Raw genomic sequence first — 12910 nt, forward strand, 5'->3', positions numbered from 1 at the left:
CTGCTCCCCTCTCAGAGATAGGCACGCAAGTCCAGGTTGCAGGGAGAAGCCTGTTTCTGCTTAGTGGTCCATGAACTGGTACACACCACTGGAGTGAGGCAGCTTAGGCACCTAAGCCTCTTTGAGGGAATGAGTTAGGCACCTCACTCCACACAAAATGGCCCAATTATGTTTTAAGTATTTATCCACAGTGGAATAGTCATTGGGCCAGAGAGAGAGCCTGGGAATGACTCTCTTGTCCAGTGGTTGGGGTGGAGACCCTGGCTCCGGTGCACCGGCTCCAGACACTCTTTCATTATTTATCCAATAGTGCCACAGCTTCAACAAGAGAAACTGAGGGAGTCACCCACATCAGAATATGTCATATCTCAGTGGTTAGAGCATGTTCCACAGAGGATTTGAATAGGGGCACCTATTCAAACCCTCCCTTTCTCCCCAGCTGGCAGAGAAGGGGGAATTGAATGTAGGTCTCCCACATCCTAGCTGAGTGCTCTAGCCACTTTGCTAAACATTATAAGGCAGGCACCAGCTTGTCCTGTGTATGCATTTTGAACCAAACCTCATCCAGTCAATGGTCTCTGTGTGCACCTGTTTCCCCCTGCTTTGCAAATTGCTCTGGGGCTTAGGCAGCACATAGACTGCTGGACAGATAGAGGGAGGCATTAGTGCATATGCCCAGACTCTGAAACACAGGTGCCTAGAAAATGTTTACTCTGAAAAACTTAGGCATTGAGTTAATTTAGGTGCCTATGGATTGTACAAAAGCCAAAACTGGGATTTAGGCACCGAAGTCTGAGGTTTAGGCACTGAAGTACCTTCATGGATACCACCCCTACTGATAATCAGACAGACACAAAATATGGCATTTCTTCTCTTTCCTTGTTAGACAGTGATGTCATTTCAACAGTTCTGGTTCTTCTGAGTGTTTATGAAAAAAAAACAAAAATTCTTCAAGAATTAGCTAGTGTAATCAGTGGCTTTGTTTAAGAGAAAGGTGCCCAAAGTGCAGCCCCAGTAACTGAACGTAACTAAAATGTGTCCCAGATCTGTCCCTTCTTAATAAAGTCTGAGTGAGAAGAAAATTGATAGAGTGTAGGTTTTTACTGGTGTGAATTCAGATACCATTTCTACCTGTTATAATACCATTTTTACAGTGTTCTTCATCTCCAAATATCATTATAAACCTTGATATTCAACATGTTAGGCAGTAAGCAAATAGTTGACTATGTCTTATGTATTTATAGAAAAGCTATCAAGGAAGATAACGAGTGTATTTAAATATTATGATTGTGTGAATCTATTGTTAATGTGTTTAAAATAATAAAGACATATTTTAGAAAATGGTTACTTTTATGCTTAGGAATAAAGTCTGATCCTGCTTCTATTGAAGTCACTGACAAAAAAACACAAAGGGTGAAATTCTGTTGAAGTCAAGACTTCACAAATTTCACCCACTGAGTTCAGTGGGGGCAGAATTGGGCCCAAAATATCTTAAAGTCATACCTCTGGTTAGTTCTTATCCCTCAAATCATTTAAGCATGAACTTAAATTTAAGCATGTGAGTAGTCTCATTTAAGTCAACAGAAGTACTCAAACAACAGGATTCAGTGAGACTACTCTTGTGAATAAAGTTGCTTGCATACATAAGTGTCTCTAGGATTCAGGCATGGGAGCCATTGCACATTTTTCCTTGTGCAACTGTGTTCACATTTTTGAAAAATCAAACTCTTTATATGATTTTATTTGCAATTATGTACAGCCTCTTTGATTCTTGAAACAAACAAGGTCTAAGCATCAAAATAAGTTGCATATGCTGTATGACATACACTCCTATGGCATTCATTTTTATTTTACAGGCAAAAAAGATGAATGTTTGATTTGTAGAGCTCCTTGCCGTACAATATTTCTTTCTAAAAAGGTAAATTAAGGCTTTCATAATATTTGTTTTATACTAATTTGTAGTTTCCTTAACAGTAGAGTTATTTCATTACAATATACTTTCCTTTTGTTTGTCAGTTGTACATGGACATTCACTAACGTTTTGACAGTAGTCATAGTTGCTCTGTTACTATATAGGGTACACTTATGGATTTCTTCAGACACAACTATATATAGCCTGGAGTGTGTACACCCCAGAAGTCAGCAGTAAATCAGTGCAACTTCTTCAAGAAGCAAGTTGGTGACTAACGTAAAAGGTTAGAGGTGATTGTCAAAAAGTAGAAAGTTCCATGTCATTATCAGATTTCAGGTAAATTAACCCTGTCCTCCTGTGCTCTACAGTTCACTATACTGAGTGTGGCCTTTTTGCCCTCCACAAAAAGTGTGCAACTTGCACCAGTTACTCTTGCTCTTGGATTGGAGGAAAAATTCATGACAGTTCAAGCAGTGTTTAGATATATGGGTATTAGGTTTAGCCTTCCTAGGGTGAACAGATGGCCCAATTTTATAGGGACAGTCCTGATATCTGGGGCTTTGTCTTATGTGGGTGCCAATCACCCCCATCCCGATTTTTCACCCTTGCTATCTGGTCACCCTAAGCCTTCCCTTTTTCAATAATCCACTCAATCCTGTATTATTTTCCTTTGTGAGAATAGAGTTGAATAGAAGTTTTCATAGGGGTTCTTGCCCTCACTCACCAGAGGATTGTGCAGCCCCCACTTCCTATTTTTGTTAAGATGGGGTTGAAAAGTTAATCCTTCCTCTTCTTGCCTAGACACTTTCTTCTCCTTGGCTAAATTTATATTTGGGTTGTGGAGGCACTTTATAATTCCTCCCTGACTAACTACCAGCCCAGTAAAGACGTACCTTCCTTATGAGGGTAAGGGGGACATCATGAACGTGCTTAGTGAAAACAGCATTCTTACAAGCATTCCTACAAGCCTGGAACGGAGGCAGAGTTGGGCTCAAATCAGTATTACATTGCTGGGCCTTGTAGTAGGGTTTAGTATCCCTAGAAGTATTTAACAGCAGGTTAACATACATCTACTAAGTATGTCAATAATACAAAGGTAACTCTGTATTTATGAATAAAATATAGAATGAAAAATACTGCTGAACTGGAGAAAGGGCAGGATGATATCACAGAGGCACATTACAGAAAAGTAACAGGGTGTCAGATAAAGCAGTCCGGCACTCAAAGGGTGTGATTTTCAAAAATACTTAGAAATGCTAATACTCCCATTGACTTCAGTGGGGCAGAATTAAGTCAACACTAAGTGCTTTTGAAAACCCCACCCTAAATGTGTGTAGATATCTATATCAACATCAATGTGTGAAGCTTAAAGGGAAATAATAAGTAAACTAGACTGCCTGACAATTGAAGAAGATCTTTATGACCTAGGCATTTCTGAATCTTGGTGGCATGACAAACAAAAGCCTATGGAATACTCTATTATTAGGATCTAAGTCATACAATAAGGATAGATTAGGTTATAGAGGTGGAGGAAGTACCATTATACCAAAAATAATATAAAATCTATTGAACTAAAATGTATTCGTTTTGAGTAGAATATGTATGAATATAAAACTCAGGTCATAAGAATGTAAATATATGATAATAGTTTTACTACTGTCCTCTATAACAGGAGGAGAGACTTTTCTTGATATAGTCCTAAGCAACACACAAGAATCAGGCCAAGGAATAACAATAGATGAATCACTAAGGCTCATTATAATAGCTGATCACAAGATAATTAAGTTCAACATCATGATACTAAACTTTCAAAATGGTTTAACTGAGGAAGCTAATGAAAAAGATCCTAAAGTCTGGCTATTAGCCAGGATGGGTAAGGAATGGTGATGGAGATGGATGGCAGGAGAGAGATCACTTGATCATTGCCTGTTAGGTTCACTCCCTCTGGGGCACCTGGCATTGGCCACTGTCGGTAGACAGATACTGGGCTAGATGGACCTTTGGTCTGACCCGGTACGGCCGTTCTTATGTTCTTAAAGACAAAAACAAAAATCCTTAGACTTAGTATGGAGGCTATTTAAGCATACCAAAATAGAGTTAGAGTAGGCATGCATATACAGACCAAAAAAAAGGATGCATAATTAGATGGCAAAGCACACAATGTTGTTAGAGCAAAACAGTTATTTTTCAAAAATGGATATCCAGCCCAACTGAAGCCAGCAGAAGGAGACAGACTCTGGCAGGTAACATGTAAAGTGGAGATTAAGAAGCATAAGAATTTGAACAGCAAATAACCAAAACTTAAGAACAAATAAGAATTTAAAAATATATATATCATAAGTAGGAAGCCTGCAAGAATCCATGGGTCTGCTGGACTACCAGGGAGTAATTAAGATGGGTAGAACATTGCAGAGAAGTTTCATTATTTCTTAGCATCAGTTTCACCACAAATGATGTTGGGAGTTACATGCCCAGGTCATACCCACTATTTTCAGGTAACATTAATGAATCACTGTCAGAGATTGAGATGCCATGTATCTGAAGAAGTGAGGTTTTTTACCCACCAAAGCTTATGCCCAAATAAATCTGTTAGTCTTTAAGGTGCCACTGGACTCCTTGTTGTTTTTGATGAATTATAGTGAATTCTGGCTCCATTGCAATCCATGGGAGTTTTGCCATTGAAGTCAGTATGGCCAGGATTTCAATCTTAAATTGGAATGCATCACCAGAACTGGATGGAAGACATCAAGCATTCTAAAGGAATTCAAGAGTGTAGTGGCTGAGCAGTTAACAAAAGGATTAACTGTTTCATTAAAACCTGCTACTGTATTGGAGGACTGAAAGGTAGCTAATTACTGTATCGTTTAAAAGGGTACTAGTGGTGATCAGTAAGTCTTGCTTAAGTAAATCAGTGGGAATGATAATTAAGCATCCACACACCAAAAAAAAATGGTTGAGCTCCATAATTTAGGGACCTGAGAGGAAAAACGGCTAGTTAGTTTTATTGGTATGATGCTGACCCCATTGATACTAAGGACAAAACTCCCAACTGACTTCAGTTAAATCAAAATAGGACCCTATAAATGTTCTAAAACTCCTCATTACATTATTTATTTGGGGTAGTAGAAGGGTCACATTTTTCAATTAGTGCATGATTGTCATTTATAGCTTTACATTTCTACTATTTTTGTACTTCAGTCACCAAACTGGTCATTATTTCAGAACAGGCTTAAGTACTTTGCTGAATCAAAGCCTCCGTTTTTATTATTTTGGGATATTATAAAAACATCCAATATTGCTTTATACAATAATAATCTAATCATTTGTTAGAAACCCTTATTTTTGATGGTTTGTAAATCTCTTTCTAGTGGAGTTCTTCATTTGCGTCCATATCTTTTAATAGATTTCTAGCATGAATTCAAGAACCTCTCTGTTTGCTAGAACCTCAAATAAATTGTATCGCTTGTCCATAAAATACATTTTAAATATGCATACTACACTTGTATGAATACGATGGTTGCTTACTGGATGAAATTTTATTTTCTTATATTGGTGAATAAAGGTCATTTAGATTTGCTAGCATGGGTTTCAGTTTGAATAAAAGATAGGTTAGAGTGCATTAGTTTATATTTGTATAGGTATACAAAATGTCCACTCAATGAGAACTAGATAATTGCTTCATAATTTACATGGTAAAACAATAGGGGGTCAACCACATCATTATGTTAGGAGGCAGTGTGGAGGGGCACTGCCCCAGCAGAAGCTTCAGGAAAGAACATTTTATCAAAGAAATTATATCTCAGAGTCTATTAAATCTTTCTTTAATAGCACTACTTACCAGCCTCTACAATCTAGTCTGTCTTTCATTTATATTTGATAGGCAAGTGCTCCATTATCCCACTTGTATTTGTCATTCCACTATGTTTCTGTTCAGACTAGTCTCTCCCCTAAAAAGTTACAACAGCTAATAAATTTACAGTCCCACTTCTTTATATTACCTATTCATCCATGAATTGAAATCCTGTCTAGTTGTCCCTGAACACAGAAGAACCAGAAACATTTCAGAGAAAGTTATCATCATGTATTGTTATTTATTTTGATATTAAGTTCCGTTTATTATACACTACCCCCAAATTTTAAAATGCACCACATTTTCTTAAGAGAAAATACTTAATTGCAGTGTAGATGTTTTTTAGTAAAACTCAGGAGGTTTCATAATGGAGTAGGGAATAGCTGGAGATTTTGGCACCAAAGTAACTGTGAGAGGTGGCTTTTTTCTTTTGGCATTCAAGAGACAGCTGAGATTTTCTTACTGGGGAATGTATAGAACTCTAATTTTCCAACTTTTTTGGGGCAGAGCTGACTTAAAATTTGGGGGAGAAGTTATCCACCTCAGCAAGTAGCTGTCCCACTACAAAATGTTTAATGTATGTTACTGCATCCAACAATAGTGGATAGTCACATTAGCTTGTAATTTCTGCTGAAATGCTCAGTTCCGAAATAGTTCATATGGCTATGTAGGCCATTTGTCCTTCGGCTTCAGAGTCAGCACCCTTTACAGAAGAATGAAAATATTTCACACTTCTCTCAGAATTCTTGTTTCAGGCTCTTCAGACATCAGTTTTAAACTCAGTTCCAATTAGGAAGGGTTTTCTTTGCCACTATATGGAGGTATTTACTTTTTGAATGAGAGCTTAAAATATGGAACACAATTATGCAGCATATTTAAAAATGTCAGGAAACCATTGTGTTATATTAGGGGCCTCACTTACAAATTCTAGGATAAGAAAACTGTCACTTCTTCATATATTAATCTCTCACTTTTAAATTTTCACTCTTAGATATATGAAGCACATTTGTTTAATAGATTATCTATAGTGTTTAAATATATTAAAAATTCTTCCAGATATTAAAAAGATACTGAATGAAACCAGACTTAATCCCTGCATCTTCCTACTGGATACCACCCTACAACTTGTTGCATTAGCATTTATTATCCATGTACAACTGTTCAATGAATCAGTTTATGGAACATTTAATGTAATGCTATATTTTAAAGCTTTTCTAAGTACCAAGGGTAAAATTATTAAAAGTCAATGAAATTTAGGCTCCTAAGTACATAAGTCACTTTTGAAAATGGAACCTAAGTTCTTTAGTCATAAAGATACTTTTGAAAATTTTACCCTAATTATGATATCCACTACATTTTCTTCAGCCACTAATTCTGTCTTTTAAAAAATTACAGTGCTATATTGTAGACATTAATTTTGGTAACATTTAGTTACTCTTTCTCTGCAGACAAATCCCGAAATTCAGTCACTGTTTATGGGAATAGATATGTTATGCAAAAAATATTCAAGAGAAATTACACAGGTGAGTCCTACAAAACTTGTTTTGCGAGATTTGATTGCCATCTGTCAATCAGAATCCAGATTTTTTTGTGTGTGTGCTTTTTCTTCTTTTTTAGAAACTGACTTCTCTTCATTCCTAACCCATTTTTTCCCCTTTGTCAATATAGTTGTTGGTCTAGCAGTTCCAGTTTTCCTCATTTCTTTTCTCTGTTTTTTTTGTTCGTTTAGCTAGTTGATTTTTGTTCCATTTTGTGGTTTGGGGCATTTTTGGACTGACCAACTCATTGTGGCCTGATTTTCAAAGTGCTAACCACTTGCAGCTTCTATTAACTTCAGTGTAAAGGGCAAAATTGTATGACTAGTTCAACTTCCACATTTTCTTTCTCCAGTACACAGTTCCAAAGTGGTTAAGAAAGCATCAGAGCTACTGTTTGTCTTCATCTCATACTAATTATCACTACTTCTTGTTATTTTAATGACAAATAAATATTTGCAATGCAAAAGTATCAAATATTAGCTATATCAGAAATTAAACAGGTAAATTTAAATCACTGTTGGCACCATATGCTATGGCTAAAAAAAAAATACAAACCAAAAAATGTTTCAAAGGGACGGGGAAGGAAAATATGATGTAGAAACTCATGTGAGCATTTGGATGCTGTCTAGATGAGTAGTCTATAGAAAATGTTTCAATGTGCATAATTCAGAATCCATTCAGAAATTTTCAAGACTACAGTCAGAATCAAAATACAGTTATTCAGATGTCTGTTCAATAGTTTCCAGTAAACTCTTAGCTTTCTTAATTTCCCAGAAAATGAATTTTCATGTGACAAAATCCAAGTTTCATTTAGGACATGGCACATGGCCTTGGTACTGAGCCCAAGATCCGGATATATTAGAATTCTGTTTTTTATTGTACAATATATTTTTTTTCCCTGTAAGGGGCACAGAGAGGTTGGTTATTTTTGCTTCTCCTCTATTTTATATTCACAGTCTCTTTATCAGTAACATTTGATCAGCAACCGAAGCCTTTGGTTTTTTCCTGTGCCTAATACTTTACTGCCAAAACACCTCATGCCATTTTGACACGGTCACAAAAAATTAGCATATAGTCACTCGTTTCTCTTCCAGCCCAGCTGATATGTACAGTTAACAGTTTATCTTACACCCATTCCCACCATGAGCCTGGCCTCACAGACTAGGCATTGTAATATTTGCTTATAGAAATAAAAGTATTTATTGGAACACTGCAAGTAACAACTCCAGCACACAGAGACAGGACTGAACTTCCTCCTAGCCGCCCCTCCCCCACAACTACGACAACAACATAATATAAAAATAAGACAACTTAAACCTAAGATAAAGATACATTTCCACCTACGATAGAAGTGCTGTCTGCACTGACCATTACAGATCACATCCTAGCCGCATTAGTATTTTGACAATCGGATTTGTCAAGCCCCAAATAAAATGCTATTTTAATAAAAAAGATTGTGAAATTCACTGCTAGGTTGTATGTTCTTTTTACTGCCTTTTAATGAGTTCTGAAAGCAAAAACAACATATACCTGGCATGGCCTAGTTTTCCAGCTGCTGGAAAAATATATTATGTGTTTAACCCAACTGTAAAAATAAAACTGATACTATTGTGTGTAAATTTATACTCTGATACTTCATATTAGTGAGATTTGCCACAATATGCCAGTTTCCAAGTAGTTTGAAATTATTCTTTGAGTTCAGCAAGAGTTACTACTGACTAAAGTAGTATTAACAACTAAGTAGGATGTCTCACTGTGACCAGGATCCTAGTGGGGGCCAGCTACGGTCACTCAATTAGGGTGAACTGCAAAGAATGGGGCAGACAATCGCCAAAAAGCTGATGGATGTTCCAATACTTAGATTTACCCAGCCATCATAAAACAGCTTCTTTATTACTTCACGGGTTACTCAGAAGTCCAAACAACACAGTTCTCTTAAAGTGATCCAGTCTCAGGCCTCCATCCAGGTACCTAAGTCAAATATGACAATTTATGAAAATCTTTATTTCATCATATAAAATAAAAGGTTCTACTAGTCCCAAAGGATCAGACACATTATGTCCGAGGTTATTGAATATTCCAGCTCTTACCCAAATACACGCCACAGCCAATTCTTATTAACTAAACTAAGCTTTATTAAAAAACAAAAGAGAGAGAGAGTATGGTTAAAAGATCAATATACATACAGACATGAGTTCAATTCATTTAGGTACAGATCCATAGCAGAGGTGGTGAGATTTGTAGTTGCAAAGAGTTCTTTTAGAAATAGTTCATAGGTTATAGTCCAATGTCCAAATATCTCATTCAGGGCGGAGCAGCATAACTGGGACCTCAGCCTTGCAACTCAAACTTCCCCTGATGAAGCCTGAGCAGATCTGAGATGACAGAATCAGGACCCAAAGATCTTTTTTACAATTTCATGTCTTTTGACAAGTTAGAGTTCCTCAGGGAACAAAAGGTAATTAGGATGACTTTGAAGGAAGTCCGTCACTGGTACTTGGCTATACGAATTAACTTAAGGCCATTTACTTGTTCCTCCACCATTCACAGTACATTTCAAAGAGAGATGAATACTGAGAGATCCCATGTTTACAATTCATTTAAATGATAGGATGTTCTTTTGGTCTCTGAATTATCAGAATACAGCAAAGACAGGACTGTTGATTACATTGTTGACCCTACTCATACATATGTAAATACACAAAAACACAAACATTATCTCCCCACATGTCTTTTGAGGGTTATTTATTTTGCAGGATGTTAAACCCTTTCTAGCCATGCATCACACTCGGACTATATTTTAACAAGACAAGCTACAAGACATAGTATGTTTTATATTGCCATTTTATTTGTGTTTGTGTTTAACTCTATATTGAATACATTTTGGGCAAACACTGTAGGAAAACTACACTTCCTCTTTTTCTCCCTTGTCATTGAACATGGTCTTAAAAACAAACTCAATAAAATAAGGCAATCTCCTAGGCAGGCCACTCCAAATTCAAACATATTCATTTTACAAGTTTTTAGTTGCCACCCTGGTGTATAACTGGAGAGTGTTTTTATTGGATCTGGACCTAAATGTTTTATATAAAATACATATAAAAATTTAAAAAATGGGAATTACTTCAGTTTCTTTTTCCTTCATCTTGTAGAAATGTACTATAACTGAAGTGATTTCAACTTGTCCATATGATTAGTTGAAAACCATTACTACACAAGTTTTATTTTTAGATTTCAGAATTTCAAGAAAAACACAGAAGACGCTTATTAGCATACTACAGAGGAAAGGTAACTAAGCTTGACTTTGGGTGAGAAAGAGGATTGTTTTGTGTGCCTTATTTCTTTGTTTATATTTAGAAAACAAATTTTGATTGGACTTTCCTACTTATTAAGAGGGAGTTGTTAGCACCTGTCATGGTGTCTGGAGTGGTTCACAACCATGAATGCTTACCTCAGGGCAGATTGTCAGAAAACAGGACAGACACCCCAAACTGGCGGTGTAGTCTATAATTAGATTTCACCAAGCCAGTAACAAATGTGAACTGCTGGCTCACTATATTAGTCTTACAATGGAGTCACAGACTCCTGAGACTCTCCAGTCTACCTTGCCACCTAAACAAACTGGACATTGTGATGAAATGGTTACTTACACGAAAAATCACACCGCAGTCAAGTTGCTTCCAGTCCCAATAAACTAATCACTTTACCCAGATAAGTTGGTACCCTAGATCTTACACCAAAGACAATGCTGGTAGCCAATTTTATAGTAAACTAACTAAAGGTTTATTAGCTAAGAAAAGGAAATGAGAGTTATTGAGAGGTCAAAGCAGGTATAATATATGGACAGGTGAGTCACTGTCTATAATTCCAAATGGCAGCAGAGATGTTATAATCTGCCAGTTTCCCAAAAGTCTCTCCAAAGAATAACTCTGAGGACCACCAGATGCTACAAGCAATTCTCAGTTCACAGGCTGGATTTTCTTTCAGCCTGTGACCACTCCCCTTACTTCAGTGTTCTTTGGGTATTCATTGATGTTATGAGCAGAGTGATATAAGGTGGAGAGAAGAGAGGTGGCTAGAGGAATTTTTCCCCTTCTTATACTCCAACTCTTTTGTGCTGGAAAAATCCTTGCTGGGTCATAGGGCCAGGCAGTTCCATTGTGTACGTGAACTCCAAGATTTCCTTCAGATGAATTGTAACTTTCTTGTTCACATCTCCCTTCCGCCACAGGGAATGTCTGATTAAAGAAGCAATGGCTCTTTAGCACCTTGCTGGCTTTCCAGTGTGCCTTTTTCTCTGAGAAAATAGTTTGTGGGAGTCACTCAGTACTGCAGTATATTTCAGTAACAATCATATAGTAAAAATCTCATAATTGTAAATGCAGTGATTTTACACACATCTTAATAGTACAATGATGTTCAGCAGATTATGAGTTTTTAAATAATACTTCACAAGGCATACTTTCTACAAAACATATCATAATAAACATATAAAAGAGGTACAGGGTGTCACATAGGGTATAGGGTGTCACAGAGGATAACCAGCTATTGCTACCAGTTATTCCATTAGCAGAGGTTTTTTCAGTTTGCTTTTATAGAAACCTGGGAAATTATATACAAAAAACTATGTTAAAAGAACATCATTAAGGTTGCATGTCAAACACTCCAAAGTTAGGAAATGCCAGAATTAAGCTTTTTTGTACAACCTTAATTCAACCTATTTATGCATATACACTATGATAGAATCTTTAATTACATGATTGTGATGGAAGCTTAAACTGCATTATCATGCTTAGTCACTAGGTGGTGCTGTTTGAAGATTACTGCAGCACATCTCTGAGTGCTCGAGTCTGGAGACAGTCTACATAATTTTTTTTACAATAAAGTTGTTGTTGCTAGTATCCATTTTTCTCTGTCTCTGTGTGACTAAGCTGATGTGGTGTCAGAGTAACAATAGAAACTGCAGAATTTCATCATAATTCCTCATGCATGAGAGAGCTTCATCTTTGACAGACCATCATATTGGAAGAAACAGTGTGCATGATTTTGCATCCCAGCTGAACTCCACAAGGCGAATGGGGAGATGCAGGTTAGGGTCTTAGTCTATGCCAGGGGTCGGCAACCTTCAGCAAGCAGCCCATCAGGGTAATCTGCTGGTGGGCTGCGAGATGTTTTGTTTACATTGACTGTCTGCAGGCACGGCCCCCCCGCAGGTCTCAGTGGCCGTGGTTCGAAGTTCCTAGCCAATGGGAGCTTTGGGAACCGGTGGCCAGCACGTACCTGCGGCTCGCAGCTTCCAGCAGCTCCCACGGGCTTGGAACGGCAAACCGCAGCCACTGGGAGCTGCAGGGGGACCAGGCCTGCGGATGGTCAATGTAAACAAAATGTCTCGTGGCCCGCCAGCAGACTACCCTGATGGGCCGCGTGCCGAAAGTTGCCGACCCCTGGCATACTCTATTGAGACAGATAGTGAGGCGTTCAACAGAAACTATCGACATCTTCAGTTTGTTCCAGAGTTTGAACAATCAACAGAGCAAACTCTACAAGCTGCAGATGCAGAACCAGGAGGAGATGATTCACGTATTCCAGAACTGCCAGAGAAAACTGCTG

At 37.5% G+C, this 12910-nt stretch overlaps 1 protein-coding gene across 1 annotated transcript in view; it reads left to right on the top strand.

Annotated features, from left to right (window-relative positions):
• Positions 1-12910, top strand: part of RNF212 (ring finger protein 212) — a 32114-nt gene that overhangs the window by 2932 nt on the left and 16272 nt on the right. The window contains exons 2-4 of the mRNA XM_045017605.1: positions 1857-1918; positions 7211-7285; positions 10532-10588. Of these exons, the coding sequence (XP_044873540.1) occupies positions 1857-1918; positions 7211-7285; positions 10532-10588 (194 nt within the window). The remainder of the gene's footprint in view (positions 1-1856; positions 1919-7210; positions 7286-10531; positions 10589-12910) is intronic.

Source organism: Mauremys mutica, chromosome 5 (genome assembly GCF_020497125.1).
Source record: "Mauremys mutica isolate MM-2020 ecotype Southern chromosome 5, ASM2049712v1, whole genome shotgun sequence".
Classification (NCBI taxonomy): Eukaryota; Metazoa; Chordata; order Testudines; family Geoemydidae; genus Mauremys; species Mauremys mutica.